This window comes from Equus przewalskii, chromosome 1 (genome assembly GCF_037783145.1).
Source record: "Equus przewalskii isolate Varuska chromosome 1, EquPr2, whole genome shotgun sequence".
NCBI lineage: Eukaryota > Metazoa > Chordata > Mammalia > Perissodactyla > Equidae > Equus > Equus przewalskii.
In genome coordinates this window covers 146723515-146743433 of record NC_091831.1, presented here as the reverse complement: position 1 = coordinate 146743433, position 19919 = coordinate 146723515, and the positions used below count along the sequence as shown (strand labels likewise).

Sequence of the window (19919 nt, the reverse complement as noted above, 5' to 3'; positions counted from 1 at the left end):
TAAGCATTTTGAAATCCAACTTCAGAGATAAGCTATCTCCATTGTATGTTCCATCTGCTGTTACCTGCTGCTTGAGCATAAGTAGTCTCTGAACTTCAACATACGCTGTCTGAAGGGCTGCACGGGCTTGCAGAAGGTTGTTATCCATGCACTGCAACGATTTGCTTAGTTCTTCCTCCCTTAAGGAAATATTCAGCAGCTGGTCAACCTGAGAACGTTCTGCCAAAAGAACCCATAAGGCTCAGTTTAATACTGGAGACTGCTATCAAACAGCTCTTTAGGAGGTGGAACTACATCAATTATCTAGGATAAGCCTTTATTTTCTCCCCAATAGGTCACTGCAGACTCATCAAATCACACAAATCATGTAGTCAAGCCCGATGTTGTGAGAGCCAGAAACCAAAAGCGAGAACTGGTAAGATGGAGGTACCTCATAGGTTCAAGTGTACTACCACATGATACCCTCTTACCTAATCACCATCTCCCACTGCTAACCTTCCAAGTGAAATCTTTGTCCCAGGCAAATCAACCATCATAGGTTTCATTTCCCATTCTTCCTTTATCTACCACCCTCTTCACCCAAGGCTTTTGCTTAGATTGGGCCCCAGATCTTAGACTGGGCCTGCTTGCACTCTCCTCCCAATTCATAATTATTCTAGTCTATTAGTTAACATAACATAGTTCTCTTGATTAGAGAAGTCTTCCTGAAGAAGATATAGCTTTGAAATTGTACATTTAAGTTACCTGAAATAAAATGTTCTACTATGTGTATGTGTTTGTCATCATTATGTTTCTTTTTCCCATTCAATATGCCAAGAGCTCTCCCCTAAACTCCAGACTCACATATCCAACAACCAACTGGATATCTCTATTTAGGTGTCTCTAAGGTCCTTTAACTCAAAGGATCCAAAAGGGAACTCATCTTCCTCTACTCGAACAAATGCTCTCAAGGAATTTTCTAGTTCTACAAATGATACACAGTTGCCCCAGCCAGAAAATGAGGTCATGCTTGACTCCTCCCTATAAGAACAATTTCTCTCTGCCAGAATATTCTGTACTATACCCTTTTTTCCTTTAATTTTCCTTCTTTTATTTTTTCTCTCAAGACTTGGGAGTTCAGGAGAAGATCCATCCTGAGGAGATAAAGAAAATTGAATAATATTAAATATTAAAATTAAATAAGATATTTTAAATTATAAAAATATGTAAAGGTCATTATCCAGAAGGAGAAAAAAGACTTCTAAGATAGTCATACATTATTCCTTATTATTGCTACGATCTCTAACAGGATAGCAGGAGTCTCATGTACATAGTAGCAACTCAAATATTAGTTGAATGAATTTATCTGATTTAAAAAAAAATAGATTCTAAGGTCAAGTACTTTCCTATGATCCTAGAAATGGTAAAGCCAATGGGGCTTAGGCAAAGCATTTCATCTTGGTAAAGCAGGGCAGAGGCAGAAGTATGGACAAAGCCAGTAACACAGATATCTGATTTCATTGTGGCATAATTCCTACTTTAAATTTCAGCAAGAAAATCTTCACAACAAAAAGCTAAACAGTTTATGAGACAGGCCCCAAGATAGTAGCTTTGTCACAGGACAATCTCTCATTCAACAACATCCACTACAGTGTCTAGCTCAAAGGGGCAGAGCTGGAATTTGAACCCAGGTCTACAACACATGCCCTTAACTACTCTGCTATATTGCCTCAGTATTAAAGGAAACAGCCCATCTTCTGACAGCACCAAATTCCGACTATATCACCACCAGCAACTCTTTCTTTTCAGAAAGACTTCCTAAAAGGATTAAGCAATATTAGCGACCGGGATGTCAGAAGAGAATTGGTGTCAGTAAAGGAATGGATTCTCAAAGGGACGGGCTGGATAACTGAGGTACAAAAACAGATAAAAGAGACTAAAAATCCTTCTAAGACTATGCTCAAATAGATGCCCTCTCATAGTATTAAAACTACCTTAGTGTTAAGTGCAGTAGTCCTGGGTCCAACAAGCTTACATGCCCTACAAATACAAATCCAACACTAGAATGCCTTTCCTCAGCAGCAGCACAGAATGCATCATGAAAACAGATCAAATGACAGCTGAAGACGTGGCTTACTCCTCGGTCAGGTGATACAAAGAATCAGTGGCTTGGAGACTAGTTTTAGAGATGACTTCATATTTTCCTAGTACTGTACATTCATATTCAATTACACTTAACTTAGTAGAATTACTCAGTGAAAACCAGCAGAATAAGACTATGAAAATAAAAGCCTCACAAATCTTCTATTCCAAAGTATTCCAACCCCAGATGCCCCCCCAAAATTAAACAATTAAATCTTATAATAACCAAGTCACCATACGAAATGTTCTATAAAAAGCACAGGGAACCATACTCACTCCAGTGGCTCTTCGTTTCTTTCTAATACTCTGACTATCATTTTGTTCAGCACCAGAGGTACAGCTACTATCTGTGGCTGCATCTGCCAAACTGGAGACTGCAAGGGCTGAGGACGCATTTGATGATAAAGAGTTTCCTTCTCCATTACTCTCCTGGGCATTCTGATTCTCTGACGGTGATGTAGAACTCTCCTGGCTGTTCAGGTCTTTTGCCAAATGCATCAAAGGAACTGTATGGTCAGAGGATAACTGTGCACTATGTCGCCGTCGAGTAGCAACATTTTCAGCCCTTTCACCTGTTCTTAAGGAGGCAGCCAGAGGTGTCACTTCCTGCTTGAGGCCCATGGTTGTTTTTTGACTCTGTGCAGCCCTCAGTGAGTTACTGGGTGAAAAAATCTGTTGCGGCTCATTTTCTTTGCCTGTACCTTCCTCACTGAAGAAGCTATACACAGAAGGAGCCCTGTCCATGATGACGCTGCTCTCAGAAAGGCTTCGCTTCCTTGCCAACCCAGGGGATGAAGAAATGGAAACACCTTCCCAGTGGAATCCTTCTAGATTGGACAAATCAGGTTCCCCATCCAAATCCAAGACCTCTTGTTCATTTTGAACTAGAGGCACCATTTCTATGCCAAACCTTAAGAAAGAAAGAAAAAGTCATAAAGCAGACATGGTCGGGGGAGGAGGGGGCATCACTGAATGTGCCAGACTCTGTTAAGCACTCAGGTTATAAATATAAATAGAGATGGTTTCTGTTCTCAAGAAGCTAAGTCTAATAGGAGTTCCAGACATAAAGTGAATAACTACATTCTAAGCATTGTAACTTAAGTATTAAATTAGGAGTTCCAGACATAAAGTGAATAACTACATTCTAAGCATTGTAACTTAAGTATTAAATTAGAGACTTGTATACAGCTATGAGAATGCATTTGAGGGAGTAAAAATTGAAAGTTTTATTTAATATGGAGCTCTAAATCTTCAATAATAAATAGGTAATTTTTAAGAGCAAACAAACCAAAACCAAAAATGTTTACTGAGCATTCACAAGTGCCAGGCACCATGCTAAGAATTTCATCACCTCAATAATACTCACAAGTCATGGGAAAGACGGCACAAGAAATACATTATTTCAATAAGGATAGAAATTTAAGCCTGGAGGGCTATATAACTATAATATAGCAGGATGATTTTCAAGTAGCAAACCTATGTTGAACACTGCTTTACCATCCAAAAAGTTTAGTAACTCAACATAAAATGAAAAGCCAAAATATTACACAACTGCTTAAGAGAAAGTATTTTGTGATCACAAATACAATGCCCGGAGTAAATACAGAAGGTAACTATCCAGAGGTTCTAAGTAAAAGGTAACGAGAACAGTAACACTCAAAAGTTGTACCGCTCATTCAGATCCAGAGAGAGACAGATTTTATAAACATACTTTTTTACGCTGTCACTTTCTAAAACCAAAGTGCTGGATTTCTGATTATTTTTTTCTATGAAGTAGGTGTGCTACTTTTCCCAGAAGCGAGTGTGCTTCTTTTTAACCTGAATTCCCTGGTAGGGAACACTTTATTCCACCTATATAGAGTAGCAGTCCCTCTTTGATATTTAAACCAGACATCTACAATGTATATTTTTGCAAACATTTAATTAAATATAACAAGTAGAATTCTCGTGACTAGGGCCAAGAGTAAGTTTAAAAAAGAGAGAGAGAAATGGACACTGAAAAGAGGCACACACCTGGGTAAGCCTTTGCCTAGCTCTTGCTTTTTCTTGGTTACTTGCTGAATGACCTGTTCCCAGTTGACATTTCTCCGAGACGCATTTAGAATCTGCCGAAGGGTTGGCTTTAGCCCAGACTCCTTCTCTGTCTCACTCTTTCGATGACCACTAATATTGCGAATGCGGCGAGCACTATTGAGGTTTGGCTCTGGCAGGTGTGCTCCAGTTTTGCTCTTCAAACTAATGTGCCGGGTTAGATCTCTCTGGAGCGAGGCAGGAAAGCCAAGCTTACTCAGTTCAGGCAGCAGGGGGCCTGAGGGCTGACCCATATCGCTTTTTTGAAGCTCTGCATCCAAGCTCGTGCTCTCAAAGCCTTCTGTTTCATAAGGTGCATGAGATTTTACAGGGTCATCAGCCTGTGCATCTTCTAGAGAGCTTTTCAACTCTAGCAGTAAGCCGGAGTGTGGACTGGCTGCAGATGTCATTTGTAACTCAGATTCTTTCTGGGGAACTGCCAAATTACATGGGGAAGTGGATAGTTTTCTAGATGTGTTCAGGTTTTGGTCTTCCCCCTCTTTCTCATCAGCAGTGTGAGCACTGCAGGATAAAACTTCTGTAGTTGCAGAACCCAGGGTTCCAATTTTCGTTCCATGCTTTTCCGTGTCAGATATCTCCCCATCACTTTCATCTTGTAATGCGTGTACTTGAAACTCAATCTTCAAAGATCCTTTCTCAGATTCTTCTACATTCCTATCTGCTTTTGCATAGTTCCTGGTCTTTTTAGAAGCGCTGAGAAGTGGATTTTGCAACGATTCATGACACTGCAGCACCTCTTTGGCTTTTTGTAACGTATCAATTAAATTTTCATCAGGTTCCCTTTGAGTGCCAAATATACTTTTATTCCCTTTTGAAACATGAGGACCTGAACTTCGCAATTTGGATATGTAAGAAGGACCATGATTGTCTTCCACAGTGGGTTTATTCAAGGGAGTTGAGTGTTCTCCAGGAAAAAAAGAATTCGTCTTGGTATTTTTTGAGGGATTCTTTAGCTCTTGCTTTTGAGGAACTGATTTAGTGACTGGAATTGGAAGGAGTGGGGATTTTAATGATGGTATCTTATTTAAGTTATGCTCTTGTTCAGGTTTTTCTGTAATGGGGCATTCTCTCGCCACCTCATAGGAAGCAGTGCAGTCAGAAGCGGCTTTGTGATTAAGAGATCCTGTATGTGTTTCTTTTTGAGTTTTCCGCGTTGGGGAATTATTTGTTTCATTGATTTGGGGCTCTTGTGCTCTTGTGTTTGTCAAGCTAAAACCAAACAAAGGCTTATCGATCATTTCTGACTTGTTACCAGTGACTTCTTTCATTCCTGACTGTAAATCCAGAGTCTTCTGGGAAGGGTAAGGAGTCCAGCGACGGAGCTTTTCCCTTGCTACACTGCCATTCTTCCCACCAATTTTGGAAGGTATGGTGTCTGTTTGTTTAGTGGTTTGGCTTTCCAGCTGCTCAAAATTGAAGTCGAGTAAGCCTTCTGAAAGAAATTTATCACTTGTAAATTCTTCAGAAGGACCTCTATATGTGGCAACTGTACCAACTTTGTCATTTTCTTGCCTCTGCCAAGTATATCTCTCTTGATTGTATTTGTTGGACTTAGATTTCTTGTTCCATAGCATAGTCATGTCTTCCATTTGACAGTTAGAATTTCTGTTTCTGCCTGGTTGAAATTTGTCTCCAGGGCCAGTGTAATTCCAACTATTTGTGCTACGTACACTGGATTTCCAGTTTCCGTTACTGCTGTTCACATGCCAACTGGAAAAGCCACCTGTTCCTTCAGAATGCCAACTGGAATTCCTTCCTGTACCACTATGATTCCAATCTACTGTTCCACTATTTGAATGCCAACCACCTCCAGAATTACCATGGTTGTGAAACCAAGTTGAAGAGCCTCCTGCAACACCCTTATGCCACCCGGAACATCCTCTTGGTCCACCACTATTCCTCAAAGAATGTGAAAAGTTGTTTTTCCTAGTATTATTAAAGCCATCTTTCTCCCATTTCCATTCCCGCTGAGGAGGTCCACGATGATGCCATGCTGGCTGACTGTAGCTCTCTCTGTCTTGGTAAGGGATTCGGTCTTCTCGTCTCCATTGGGGTCGCCTGTCATCAGAGTTTATTTCTTGGCTGCTATTGGAAGGTTCATCTTGTCTGGAAGAAAAACAGTTTTTCATTAGTGATTTAAAGGAATTCTGAGGTTCCCTTTAAAGGTATAACCCACCAAACATCCCCACTACCTCCTTCCCCTGTTACTTAGAAATATATACTAAGAGTCTATTTTTATTTCTAATAGGGGTCACTTTCATATCTTAAATGATATAATTACTTATATTTCATAATTTATTGACTTAGAAATTAATATCTTGTTTCTCTTGTCATACCAGAAATATTAAAAATTTGACACATTTATACTACTTTCCCTTTCCTGACCTTCTTTTTCTCGGCATGTCCTGGGATTTTGCCCCTGTCTACTATGCAGTTGCTATTTTTACATTATGCAGCTTTTTGAAAATAAGAACAATTATGTTGCACAGTGATGGTTAGTTATCACAGTTAATACAATTTAAGTTCAGCTGCTCTTAATATCGTGACTTCAGTTTTTGGTTCTTTCTGAAAAACCCAGTTTCTTAACCTATTTTAAATGGTTAAGATTTTACTTTGCATAATCACTTTCACTAATAAACACTTTCTCAAACACACATTCAATGACTGTTAATGGCAAAAGAAAATTTCATGTATAGTTTCTGTTCCTAAAGGGCTTACAACCTAGCTGAGGAAATACGGTCACAGGCAGGAGCAAAATAGCACTTAAATAAGTGGCACCCACAGTAAGTGCTATAAGGAACTCCATGAGCTAGAGGTTTTTATAAAGAAGCTACAGCTGTTTCAACTATTCGTGTTACACAAGGAGCCCAAAGAAATGTGAATAAATTTAAGCAAACACCACAGAATAGGTGTAAAATCATTTTCCTCTACAAACTGCCTATGGTATGGCTAGTACAGTGCTTACCATGTGGTAGGTGCTCAAAAAATTGAGTAACACTAGCTAAAATTTGATCAGTACCTACTGTCAGGCATTTAATGTTAAGCACTTTATACAGATTATCTCATTTAATTTTCACAACTCTGAAGATTCTTATTATTCCTGTTTTTAGATGAGGAAACTGGGGATTAGAGAGATTAAGTATCTTGCATAGAGTAAGACGGCCTGTAAGTGGTATGGCAGAGACCTGAACCTTGCGAGTCTCACTCCAGAGTCTACACTCTTAACCACTAGGCTGTGAGAGACTGAAAACCCCAAAACAAAGTTTCCACAGTTGGGCTCCCTCTGCTGAACTTGACTTAAATCCTAAATTCAACACTGACTTTAAAAGCTTCTTATGTCTATAAGATTTTGGAAACAAACTGAAATTTCTTTTTTCACACGTTAATTTACCTTAAAGTTCAAACATCCACTTACATTATGAATTACAGCCATTTCTAAACAGGAAAGCCTAATTCCCCAAATGACAAGTGCTATTACGCACACTTGCAGGATTTTTGTACCACCATTAACCAAATTGCTTTTATCTTTTGCTTCTAAGTGGTACGCAACTTTTGACATCCAAGAAGATCACTGACTTGCTATACTAATGTGATCCACAAATGGGAGAATTGGGCAACAAATCAGTCACAAGGCAGAATTCCTAGACCACTAAGAATTGTCTGGATCGAGGGGACAAGAGCATGCAGCTAAGCCCACAGCCCAGAAAGAACACTCTAAATTAAAAACCACATGAAGGGAAAAAGAAAAAATCTCATGAAGCAGAAGACTTTCTAAAGAACTCACCAAAGAGGCGTTATCAGATACTCAACAAATAGTAACTACGATACAAAGGTCTGATTTACTGAGAAGCTCTTCCACCCTCTCACTTAACGTTTAGTCATTTACACAGACAAGTTAACAATGACATAAGTGTGTAAGAACAAAAATAGAAGTTAGTCTCCCAGAGGCTCCAACACCCTAAAACAAGAATAAACTACAGCTCTACTGAAAGCAGTGAGAATGTCATTTGAAGGACTAAACAACTGAGCGATTGAAGACCATGTTGCTACTGACATTTTAAGACTAACACAGTCTCCTTCAAAGACTTGTTCAAAAAACCTCTAGCATATAGGGTAAAAACTACTTCCCCTTTATATTTAAACTTCTAACTAAAAACAAAGCACAGACCAGGTATAACTAGTATTCAAGAAAAATCTTTAAAATCTTTTTTCAGACTTTGAAATGTTTCTCATTGGTCTTAGGACTTGAAAAACTACCCCACCTCATAACTGGTTCTATCTCTCTTTTTTACTCATACCTGAAAATTTCTGCTTCATTAATTAAACTCTTTAGACCACAAATCAGTAAGGCAAAAATACATAAGCCTAATACCTGAATTATGTAGGTCTGAAATTATGTAGCACAAGCTGAAAAACTTACATTGCTCAAGTGATTTTGACACTGTCAAACTTAAAATAAATATAAATTTACTCGATAAATATTTACTGAAGCACTAAATAATAAAGGAATAAATCAAATTTGGTAGAAGCACTATGATAATTCACATGAAGCAAAATATTTTTTCTTAAGGATGTAATGAGAAATACGACATAATATGTTCAAATGAAGTTTATACACTAATACTTTTCCACTAGATAATTTGAATATCAAATAAAAACAATTTATTGGTGTCCAAAAGAATCTGGAAGCAATAAAAACAGTTCTAAACATAGTTATCAACACAGTAAAAATTTCAGATATGCAGCAACTCTAGCTAGCTTTTATGCAGGGACAATACTGAGTTTGTTTTCTTTTAAAGCAGATAGTACAGGAGTTCAAAAAAGGATTCCATCGACCTTTTATGCATAAGATAGCAACTTCAAGCTAAACTTTATAACTAAGGTAAGTTTGAAAACTATAGGCTAGAAAGTATGGAAATGGAAAATGTATTCTCTACCATATTCCATTTCAGAAAGGTTTTAAAAATCAAAATCATTACTCACCGACTTTGTTCTTTCCTTTGTTTTATTAACTGAACGAGTTCCTTGTCAAAATAATCTTCTTCCTCTTCTTCTCCCTTTCCATCATCTTCTCTTTCCTGGGCATCAACGTTATCTTTGTGCAACTGGCCAGAAATGTGCTTTGCATATGCAGAGAGACCCACTTCTGTGACCCCGCACACTCGGCACTCATGACTACTGTCCCTAGGGAAAGAGGGAGATGAGGGACATTCAATTCTCCCCACTGGCATGGCACACTCACCAGATCTGTTATAGTTTCCTCTGAAAGACACTGCACACTTTGGCACAGTGAAAAATCAGTGCTAATCAATTTCAATGCTCCTTTCATCACTTTTAATAAGTTTGTTCATAAGTTATTTTTGAAATGAATTTAAGATTCTTTTCCAGCAATCAAGAGGCAATACACTTCAGAATAACGTAGCTTAGGAGGAGAAATCTTCTTGAATTGCTGTACTTAAAATCTTGCCAGAGGAAACATGGTGAAAGGGGAGGCAGGGCAGGGGGCTCAGAGCAAACGGGAGTTGCTCTGGAGCACACCCATGGTGCCAGCTGCACTCGGAAAACCTGGTGACAGTGCTCACATTTAATCTCTGGCTCAAGAGCTTTCACCCAGTGAAAGTTAAGGGGTGGAGAAAAGAGTAGGCACCGTAGCCAATCCCAACCGGGGAACTAGACTGGAACAGCTGGAGCTCTGCCCGGAATGTGAAGATTCCGGACCCCAGGGCAAATGATAGGAGCAGTCTCAGAAAACTTTTTTGGTCTGGATGATACATGTGATCTACATTCTGCTTCAGAAGAGCTTATTTTAAAGGGAATGGAAAGCATTTCAGTTGTAGGAAGTTGACAGCTGAGCTAGGCAAATGGTTTTTCTCAAGTTTCAGAAAATGCTGTAGTTTAGAGAGAAGCAAAACCACGTTCTTAGTCAAGGAAGAAAATTGGGTGGAATTTTTTTCCTTTTACTTTACACACTTAATGGTAAATCTTACACTTGGCCAGTTTAAGAAGTCAGTCTTGAATCAATGTCCAGAGCTGTAGTAGATGAATTATTTAACTGTTTTTTTAGCTTCCTGAAATCCCTTGATTGGTTCAGCTGTCTATGCAATCATTGATAAGAAACATCGGAACATCACAGCCACAGTTGTAATGAATGGGCAGTAATATCCATTCAAGAATCCAAATTGCTTTAACTCTGTACCATTTGTCCTGGGTTTATACTAGTGATATTTTTTACTATGCCAACGTATATTTTAAAAATCTGCACAAAAAGACATGCTGTCTTTGATTAGACAGACAGACCCACAGACACACACAAACACACAACACGGCTCCATCTTCCCCTCACATGCTCACATATCTCTACCAAGACATGGCAGAATTCATCATCCATTAACCAGAAGAGACTCTCAAAACTAAGCACTTCATTTACTAGAAGATGGTTTCTGTTACAGATCACCTGAACATTTACTCAAAAAGAAAAAAACTTATTGAGCAACTATTAAATTCCAGGCACCATGCTAAGAAATTTGGTTACAGTTGTCTAGGGTAACAAGGTACAAATAATGCCCAGTAAATTCAAAAAACCAAACCAAACAAAAAACAGTTTTTTACTTTATAAGAATCATGGAAAGCATCTCGGCAAAACGGGAAAAATCTGTAAGTTTTCACCTTTTTTGAACTTTGTAACCTCAAATGCTCTAGATACAATATAGTCTTGATATTAAGATTTATTTTAATGAGTTCTGACTAGGTTCCCTGAAAATATCATTGCCTGATTACCCTAAATGTCAATATTCTAATTCATTCTAATCCTCCAGAAACTTAAATACAGTATTTTCACTGAGAGTCTTCCACTTACTTACTACATTTATATACTCAAGAATAATCCTCAACTTTCTCCAGTTTACCAGGGATAGTCACTCTTCTCCCAAGCAATTAAAATTATGGGAGCTCATCCAAAGGGAACATTAATTTGTAACAGAAAACAGGCCTCACCTCACAGCAACACAGAAATAAGTTAAAAATATATAAATATAAATCAATCCGCAGTGGGCAGCATCAGAAGAATCTGAAAACTGTCACTACCCTAGAATACATAATTTATGCTATAATAAAAATTTGAATCAACTCAATTTTCTGGTTAGAAAATCTTTTTGGCTTTAAGCTCTCTAAAACTACGGAACTTGTTTCAGCCCACTCTGCTATCTAAAAACTCACAGAATGCTCAATTATACACTGCAGTGCCAGGGATATGATTCGAAAAGGTATTCTTAAATAAAATCCCTAATTTTACCCTTCTAAAACGCAGAGAATTTTTCTCATATCCAAACCATCAAAATCCCTCTCTCTTTAAAGACATAACTGGAAGGTCACATTTGACTTTTTAAAATATTAAGGAATGGAGTGCAAAGCAGACAGTATTTAACTCTGTTAAAAATAAACATCCATAATCATAAACCCACACACTTTGCAACCCCCAAAGCACAAGCATATGTTGGACATGTAACAGACACTCAAAAACAGATTTTTAAGATATTTCTGCTTTCCTTGTAAGAAAGAATACTAACCACAGTTCCAAAGTTATCTGATAGAAAGACATCTCAAGGGATCTTGCCCAGAAGGGTACAGGCAGTCAGTGCAACGTAAAAGTTAACAGTAAAAATGATTTATCAAAAAACAGAAATCTCTAACACTATTCTTATAAATGAAATCTAGTTAAAAAAAAAAAAAAACCAGAGAGATAAGCTTTACAAGAAACTTCAGAAAGAGAGAAGAGAGAATCCACATTTCTCTAGGAAAAAACAAGGTAGGTCAACCACATCTCTTGAAAACTCAAACATGTCTGTTCTGGAGGCAAGTATATTCCCCGTTCCACACACAATACTCACTCACACTTCCTCAACCACATGTTTAAAAAGGCAGCAACAAATGAAATAATATTTTAATGGTGCTGTTTTCTAATTCTTTATCAATAACCACTTAAAATACTTACTACTTTGTATAAATAAAGTAACTGTTGGGGAAAAAAAGTACTGCTTTATTCCTTAACTAATAAAGGCAAAAATTTTCCTCAGGGCGTTTAAAGGAGGACCCAAATTAGCTCCATCCTGTTACCACACAATTTCCTCTCCTGTGTGAAAGGCAAAGCCTTAAGATATTCCATCCATAAGCTTTTCTTTATTAAGCTTGCTCTAACTATACCACAACAGCTGGTCGATAAATAAAGGTTTGTGACTTTTTAATAGCATCTATCTGTAGAAATTACTTACAGCCCACACATCTGAAGAAGTATATTAGGAAAAAATAGGGAAATGCTCCAGATGTCCACAATTGTGAACCAATTAAGACACGTTACTTCTCAATCAAGCTTAGACTAAAAAAACGAAAAAATATGCTCTCTACATTTCTTAACTAGATCACAACCAAACATTACAGTGACAAAATATAAAGAGAAGAGAAAGCTTTAACATCAGAAAGCCAGTAATTAAACATGAAATCCAGAGGAAATGATCACAAACTCATGATAGGAAGAAAAAAGAAGAATGGCTGATAACTATTTGTCCCTATGGTACAAACTAGTGATGACAGTTTATCACTATACTAAATGTTGCAGGTAAGTAAATGATTTCTGAGATTTTGTTTTTTATAGTTTTGTCAGCCATCTTTCCTTACTACCTGCTTGCCTTCTCCCTAGTAATTTGTCACAGGCCAGGACACTATATAAAACTTGTTAGCACTGTATCTAAAATATGAGTAAGTAGGGGGCCAGCCCTGTGGCTGAGTGGTTAAAGTTCCAGTGTTCCACTTTGGCAGTCTGGGTTCGCGGGTTTGGACCTACTCCACTCATCAGCTGTGCTGTGGAGGCATCCCACGCATAAAAATAGAGGAAGACTGGCACAGACGTTAGCTCAGGGCTAATTGTTCTCAAGCGAAAAAAGAGGAGGATTGGCAACAGATATTAGATCAGTGCAAATCTTCCTCATCAATCAATCAATACATACATACATGCATGCATATATAAATACATACACACACATACATAATACATCCATGAATAAATACATACATACATAAATTACATACATACATAAAATATGAGTGAATAAGTACTAAAGTGCTCTCTTCTAAATAAAATGAGTTTGGGTGCTAAAGCTGATATTTATATCATCAGTTCAGAGGCTTCTAATGCTTTCTCCTTATCATTTGACTTTGCCCCAAATAAGTGAAAATGGTAGATAAAATCTCCAAAGCACAGTTAAGTTGATGGGTGGGAGGAGAGGAAAAACAAGTTACAGAACAAGACATATATGGCATGTGGTTCAGGTATGTTAATAAGACAAAACAAAATGTGTGTGTACATACAAATATAAATCTATGCATACACTCACAAAGAGGTTTGGGTAGGATATACACCACACTGTTGGCTTTCCTCTAAGAGGGGAGTGGTGGGGGTAGGCGGGTGATAGGGGTGAGAGGGCTTCTACTTTTTTTACTTTTTATGGTTCTGTAATGATTATGAACATGAATCTTAAGTAATTGAAATTTGTTTTTTAAATGTTTTAAATAGCTGATTAGTGATCTTTGAATAAAATAAGGCATTAGTCTTAGAATAAAATGGGCTTCTCACATAATGATTAGATTTCCTGACCTCATTTGTTTGATTTGATTTTATAATATAGTCAGGTAGCAGGTAAACAGCCCAGAAAAAGGTAAATTCCAGAAGGAAATCTGTTGGAAACGGGATTAAGTAATTAAAATAATCTACATATAATCAAATGTTGACTGTATTTAAAGGTTTCCAAAGATAATGAGTTAAAGATCATATATATTCAAGGATGAGAAGGGTTCTCGACACTAAATTGGAGTGAAAGCCTCTTTGTACTGGTGCTAAGACCTAACTTTCACATAGTAAAGGGAAAATTCCACTAATATGCCAAAAAGACGCAGAAAGTTTAACAACATATTAATTTGTCCACATAATTTAAAACTGTCTGACCTAAAATACAAATAATTTCAAATAACTTAGGTTGGCATCCTGATGAGAGCTTGTAACTATTATTCCTGCAATAAGATATAATTAATATTTCTCAGTTTCCCAATGTTTCTCTGTTCCATACTGTCTCCAAACTCCAAATTCACAGAAGTCAAGACATCAAAAAAGGAAGCACAGATGGGAAAAGAAAAAAAAAGACACGGAATATACACAGTTGCAACATAATTTTGTGTGTGGGGGGAAGATTGTCACTGAGCTAACAGCTGTTCCAATCTTCCTCTAATTTACGTGGGACGTTGCCACAGCGTGGCTTGATAAGTTGTGCACAGGTCCGCACCCAGGATCTGAACCGGCAAACCCTGGGCTGCCAAAGCAGAGCCTGTGAACTTAACCACTACGCCACCGGGCTGGCCCCTACACTTCATTTTTTAAAGGTGTTTACTTATTAGATTTTCTTTACTCAAACATCTCAATCTTTACATCACAAAATAGCATTCTTAAAAACTCAAGGTACTTTGACTGTATTTACACTAATGAGATTCAGTGCTAAATAGCAGACTTTGGACTTACACTATTCCAGCAACAGTAAAGGTTTATGGCGTGCAATAATGTAACTCCGCTGAGGCAATAATATGTCCTAGTTGTAACGTCCTAGAGTTGTAAGGCTGGTGTGCAGGAATGAGAAAGCGTACTAATGAGAGAACTAGTTCATCACAACTCATCTTTATTGTAATCTACTTGGCAAAAGCTGCTGTGAATTCTACACATTTGAGATGCACAAATATTTATCCTGTTTGAATGCCAAAGAAATCTATTGTACATGTTATTAATTCTAAAAGATAGTTCTATGCCATAAGATAATATTCAGTTATGAAGGATTAGTATAAAATAAGCTGACAGGCATCATCAGCACTCAGATCCCCCCACATTCACAAGTTGATGGAAGACAGCCGATCCCATACCTGCCCTTCAGGTTCTCAAGTTCCCTGTGATGCAACATGCTCCGCATGTGTTCGTCCATCTCCTTCAAAATTAAAGAAAGCAGATTAAACTAAGGGGGATAGCTTTGGGGGAAAAAATTCCTCTGTTCCTATTCAGTCAACAATTGGGGCTCAAGCTCCTTGTGTCAAAAGTGTTTGTTGTGGTTTTCTTCTCATTCAATACTGAAATCAGTTCCTTATTAAGTAATTAGCTGTGTTTCTGACATATTTTTAAACAAAGGAATTAAACAAGATCTATTTAAGTGGCTTTCCAAAAAGGATAGAAAGTATATTGTCTTTAGGAGGCAAAAGATTTAAGAATAAACTATGTGGGTTCAATTCTGTCCCAATGTAAAGAATTTACTAATGTTTATTTTTTAAAAACAACACTCTGAAATTACTTAACTTCTCAACTATTTAGTTACTTTTCTTCACATTCCCTTTCTCCACTCAAATGAGAGTTTCTCAAGCCTAAGTTACAATGCTTACTCATGTCTTGGCCAGGGCCTGGCATACAGCTGTCAATATCTGTTGAATGAACAGATGGATACATCAATTCTAGATAGAAGTTATGAACAGAACTTCTCTATGGTTGATGAGGAAGTTTTTTAAACCTGCTTTTAACACAGCTGCTCAATCGTGCCTTCATCTTCACTGCCCACTCCCCCCTAGTTGATTTGTTTGGTTCTAACACAAAGTTTGAAAATTTACTAGGTTCTCCCCTCCCTCCATCTCATCCTTAATTGGAAGAAAATAAAGTCTGCAGAAAGAACTTCCACTTAAAAAACATGCAAAAACACACCTCAAAAAACTCAAAAAGCTGTAAATGTCTATCCCTTTGTCACGCCAAAGTATATATAGCCTACATGCCCTATTAGAGAACGGTTGCTTACACATATAATAAAGGGCTACTACAGGTGTTGAGTATGACTTTTAACTGTGCCCTGTGCTTAAGTGCCTCGAACATTTTCTCACTTGAACCGCAAAACACTGCTGAGGGAATAAAATTAACTTCATAGGGACACAAGCATGCAGAGAAGTTGTCATTTCTTCACCAAATATTTATCAAGTGCTTATTATGTGCCAAGTAGGGAGCTAGGCACTGAAGGGATAACTGTGAAAATATTCAGTCTTGCCCTCTCAGAGTCATAGATAATCAAGTGGTGAGACCAGGACTCAAATCCTGGCAGATCTGACACCAAAGCCACTGTTTCAAACACCATGTCACACTGTAAGCATCCAGTGCATTGAGATTTTTCATTACATACAGTTCATTTGTCAAAAAGAGTACAACAACCTATTCTTACTTTATCTACTACAGTGTGACAAACAGGGTTGTGATTCAAAACACTTCCTTTAAATGGCAATTTTACTGAAGATGGCCATCACTTCCTTCCTATCTCTACAAATGACTCATTTGAAGGGGACAGCCTTACAAGTGACCCCCTCTAGCTACAACTGAGTGGCCACTAACTAGAATGAAAAAAATCCATGAACAATACACAACACCTGCTCACATCCCTCTACTTCCTGTTGTTCAATTTTTCCGTGGATTAGATTTACGTATGCCAAATCCCCTTTTCCTGACTTTAAGTGAACTCTGTTTCTTGCAATGAAACCATTCCTGACCAAAACAGTATTCAATGAAATGGGTTTTTCTCTGTAATATAAAAATCAATTCTATATTCTATTTCAGTTATAAAAATGTTATCATTCAAAACTAGTTTTAACATGACTTTGTCTAAAACACTTCACAAATATTTTCCTAAATTTACATGCAAAATTCTCTCTCATTCTGCTCCAAGGAATGAATGCAAATAATGAGACAACTGAGCTTCCAAACAAATTGGGAAAGATCCACAGGCATAGGATTGAAGTAACAGCCCCAAAGGCATACCTGCTCAGCTAACAAGCTTCCGTTTAGCTCCTTGCATATTCATCAGTACATTTTTAAAAGCAGGGACAGGAAGGGGGTGGGGGGAAAGGATTTGGTGATTGAACAAATTCGGAAAACCTTGAATAATACAAAAATTTTGTTTTATTATTTTTCCACCCCAGGGCTTCTCAGTCTTTCATAAGATCACCAGCATCAGGATACTCAGGGATGGAGTGCACAGCTTTTTCCCATACTTAAGTTACCTGAGATCCTTTTCTCCTCCCAGTGTATTTGGAGAAACTAGGGTTACACTAGTTTGAGAAACTAGAGGAAAGAATTTCTTCAACATACGTTGTTTATAATCTATCTAAAAATAAGTATCTAAGTTATTCCTTTCACAATTAACCCATTCTGATAATTTCTTAGACCATATTAATCTTAACGCTTGAATCATGCCACGCCCTTGCTTACAAACCTATACTTGGCTTTCCCTAAGGCAGGAATAGATAATCCCAGCCTTTGATTTAACTTCATTATGATCCATGGAAAAGTAAGAAGAGATGAAAACATGTTTTAAACCAGAGTTGAAAAAATGCCCAAAGGACTTAAAATGGTAAAATTATGAGATATCACAAGATAGGGCTGTGTTCCATGACAGTCTGAGCCCACAGCTGAGCGTCTGCCCATTCATCTCACATCTTCTGAATTCCCATCTCCCTCCAATCTGAAAGTAGCGACAAGAAATGTTCGTTTATTGAAAATGTGTATTAACCCTGGTCTAAATTTTTAAAACTAGAAAAGCAGGATTTTTACTTTTAAAAGGTAGTAGGTATATTATTAAACATGATTTTAAAATCTCAACGGATTTTTCCATCACTAACAGAAATCCTAAATAGGAAAAAAAAAAATTCTTCACCCCAGCCTACTGGATGGATCATAATCGCACTCCTCAGCCTGGCATTCAACGCTGTTTATACACTGTCTTCAAATTACAAATTAAAATGCAGTCCCACTATTCCCAAGATAAAACTGTTCTAATCAGATGAGCCTTCCTACTGACTCCTAGAACTGTTATATCCACTCTATCTCGGTATCTTTGTACGTGTTGTTTTCCCACTTAAAATCTCTCTTCTCTGTTTCTTTTAAACCATCTTAGTCCCAAGCATCTTTCAAGGTTCACTCAGACTTCCTGGGCTAACCCAGGATAATCTTCCCTGTTCCCTGAATTTTCAATGCCAATCACTAACAACTTAAAAGCATAAAGAAAAAATTCTTCAGTACTTAAGCTGGCAGCACTACATTGAAAGCAAAGGATAAAGGCAAGAAAAAGTGAGACAAATCACTTTCCTAAGGTACAGATAAATTCTTTTAGTTCTTAAAAATGTCTGTTTTTCTTAGAGCAACATCCCCACCCTGTGACCATCTAAGGCTATTGTTAATACCATTTCTGCTGAGCTGCACTCTTCACAAGCACAGGCAGAAACAGAACGCAGGTCCATATAATAAATGTATCCTCTACTAATCAGAAAGTCATACTTTATAACCACAAATAAACAGAACTTTAAGGTATTTTCTCTATAACTAGTTACTAACTAAACTTCTCCTTATCATCTACTTTTGAGTATCCTCAAGTTCTGGGTAGAGGTTTAATAATATAGTTAATTACTGGCTTTATGAGACAGTAATGAGAAAGAAACCAGTGGAATGAGACTATGCTTTAGGAAAGAAGCATAAATAAGACATCATTAAAGCTTTTACCCATCTATAAAATTCCATATGATGTCTCTGAAAAAATGATCAGTCATTAAGCCTCAGATTCTCCTTCTACTATTATTACCTTTTTTGAGCTGTACACAATGTGGCACAATATGCATTTTCGTTCTCGTACCATAGTGACCAGATCTGAAGCACTCAACGTCACACCTGCAATGAGGAAGTAACATTTAGTAACTTTTTTTCCCCAGATATCTTCTAGATTCATCTTAACATAGCCAAAAACACAAGTCTTGCATCTCCCTCACATCCACCCTGCTCCTCCCCTAGTCTTCCCATCTTAGTAAATGAAAATTCCAACTTTTCAGGTACTCAGGGCAAAAACTTTGGGAGTCATCCTTGGTCCTCTTTCTTACCCCATATCCACCCTCATTAGCAAATCCTGTCAGTTCCACCTTGAAATATATTCAAAATCCAGGTGCTCCTCACTACTTAGCACATCTGTCATCTCACATGGCACTAGCCCACTGACCTGACTCCCTACTTCCACTCTTGTCCTCTTGTAATCTATTCTCAAAACAGGAGCCAAAGATTCTCAGAACAGGATTCTTTTAAAATATAAGTCAGATCATATAACGCCTCTGCTCAGAATCTTCCGTTTGATTCCCATCTCATCACAGAAAATCCAAAGTCCTTTGCCATGAGCTACAAAATCTGTTTCTCACTACCCTGCCTCCATGCCCTACCTGTCTCCCTCTATCACTCCATTCCAGCCACACTGCCCTCCTTGCTATCCCCTGATCACACCAGTGATTCTCCCACCTTAGGGCTTCTATATTTCCTTTTCTCTGTGCCTGGAATACTCTTCCTTAAGATGTCTTTGTGGGGGCTGGCCCTGTGGCCGAGTGGTTAAGTTCGCGTGCTCCACTGCAGGCGACCCAGTGTTTCGTTGGTTCGAATCCTGGGTGCGGACATGGCACTGCTCATCAAACCACGCTGAGGCAGCGTCCCACATGCCACAACTAGAAGGACCCACAGCGAAGAATATACAACTATGTACTGGGGGGCTTTGGGGAGAAAAAGGAAAACATAAAATCTTAAAAAATAAATAAATAAAAAATTTAAAAAAGAAAAAGATGTCTTTGTG

General features: G+C 37.8%; 1 protein-coding gene across 8 annotated transcripts in view; it reads right to left on the bottom strand.

The window, feature by feature from the left end:
* Window positions 1–19919, bottom strand: part of ZNF106 (zinc finger protein 106) — a 59449-nt gene that overhangs the window by 22968 nt on the left and 16562 nt on the right. For 4 of the 8 annotated variants that reach the window (XM_070583025.1, XM_008518586.2, XM_070583035.1 and 1 more), the window contains 7 exons: window positions 18897–18982; window positions 15166–15227; window positions 9196–9396; window positions 4135–6318; window positions 2398–3031; window positions 1064–1133; window positions 65–219 (listed from right to left, as the gene is read on the bottom strand). In XM_070583025.1, the coding sequence (XP_070439126.1) occupies window positions 65–219; window positions 1064–1133; window positions 2398–3031; window positions 4135–6318; window positions 9196–9396; window positions 15166–15227; window positions 18897–18982 (3392 nt within the window). The remainder of the gene's footprint in view (window positions 1–64; window positions 220–1063; window positions 1134–2397; window positions 3032–4134; window positions 6319–9195; window positions 9397–15165; window positions 15228–18896; window positions 18983–19919) is intronic. The other 4 variants (XM_070583059.1, XM_070583067.1, XM_070583072.1 and 1 more) reach the window with 2 other exon arrangements.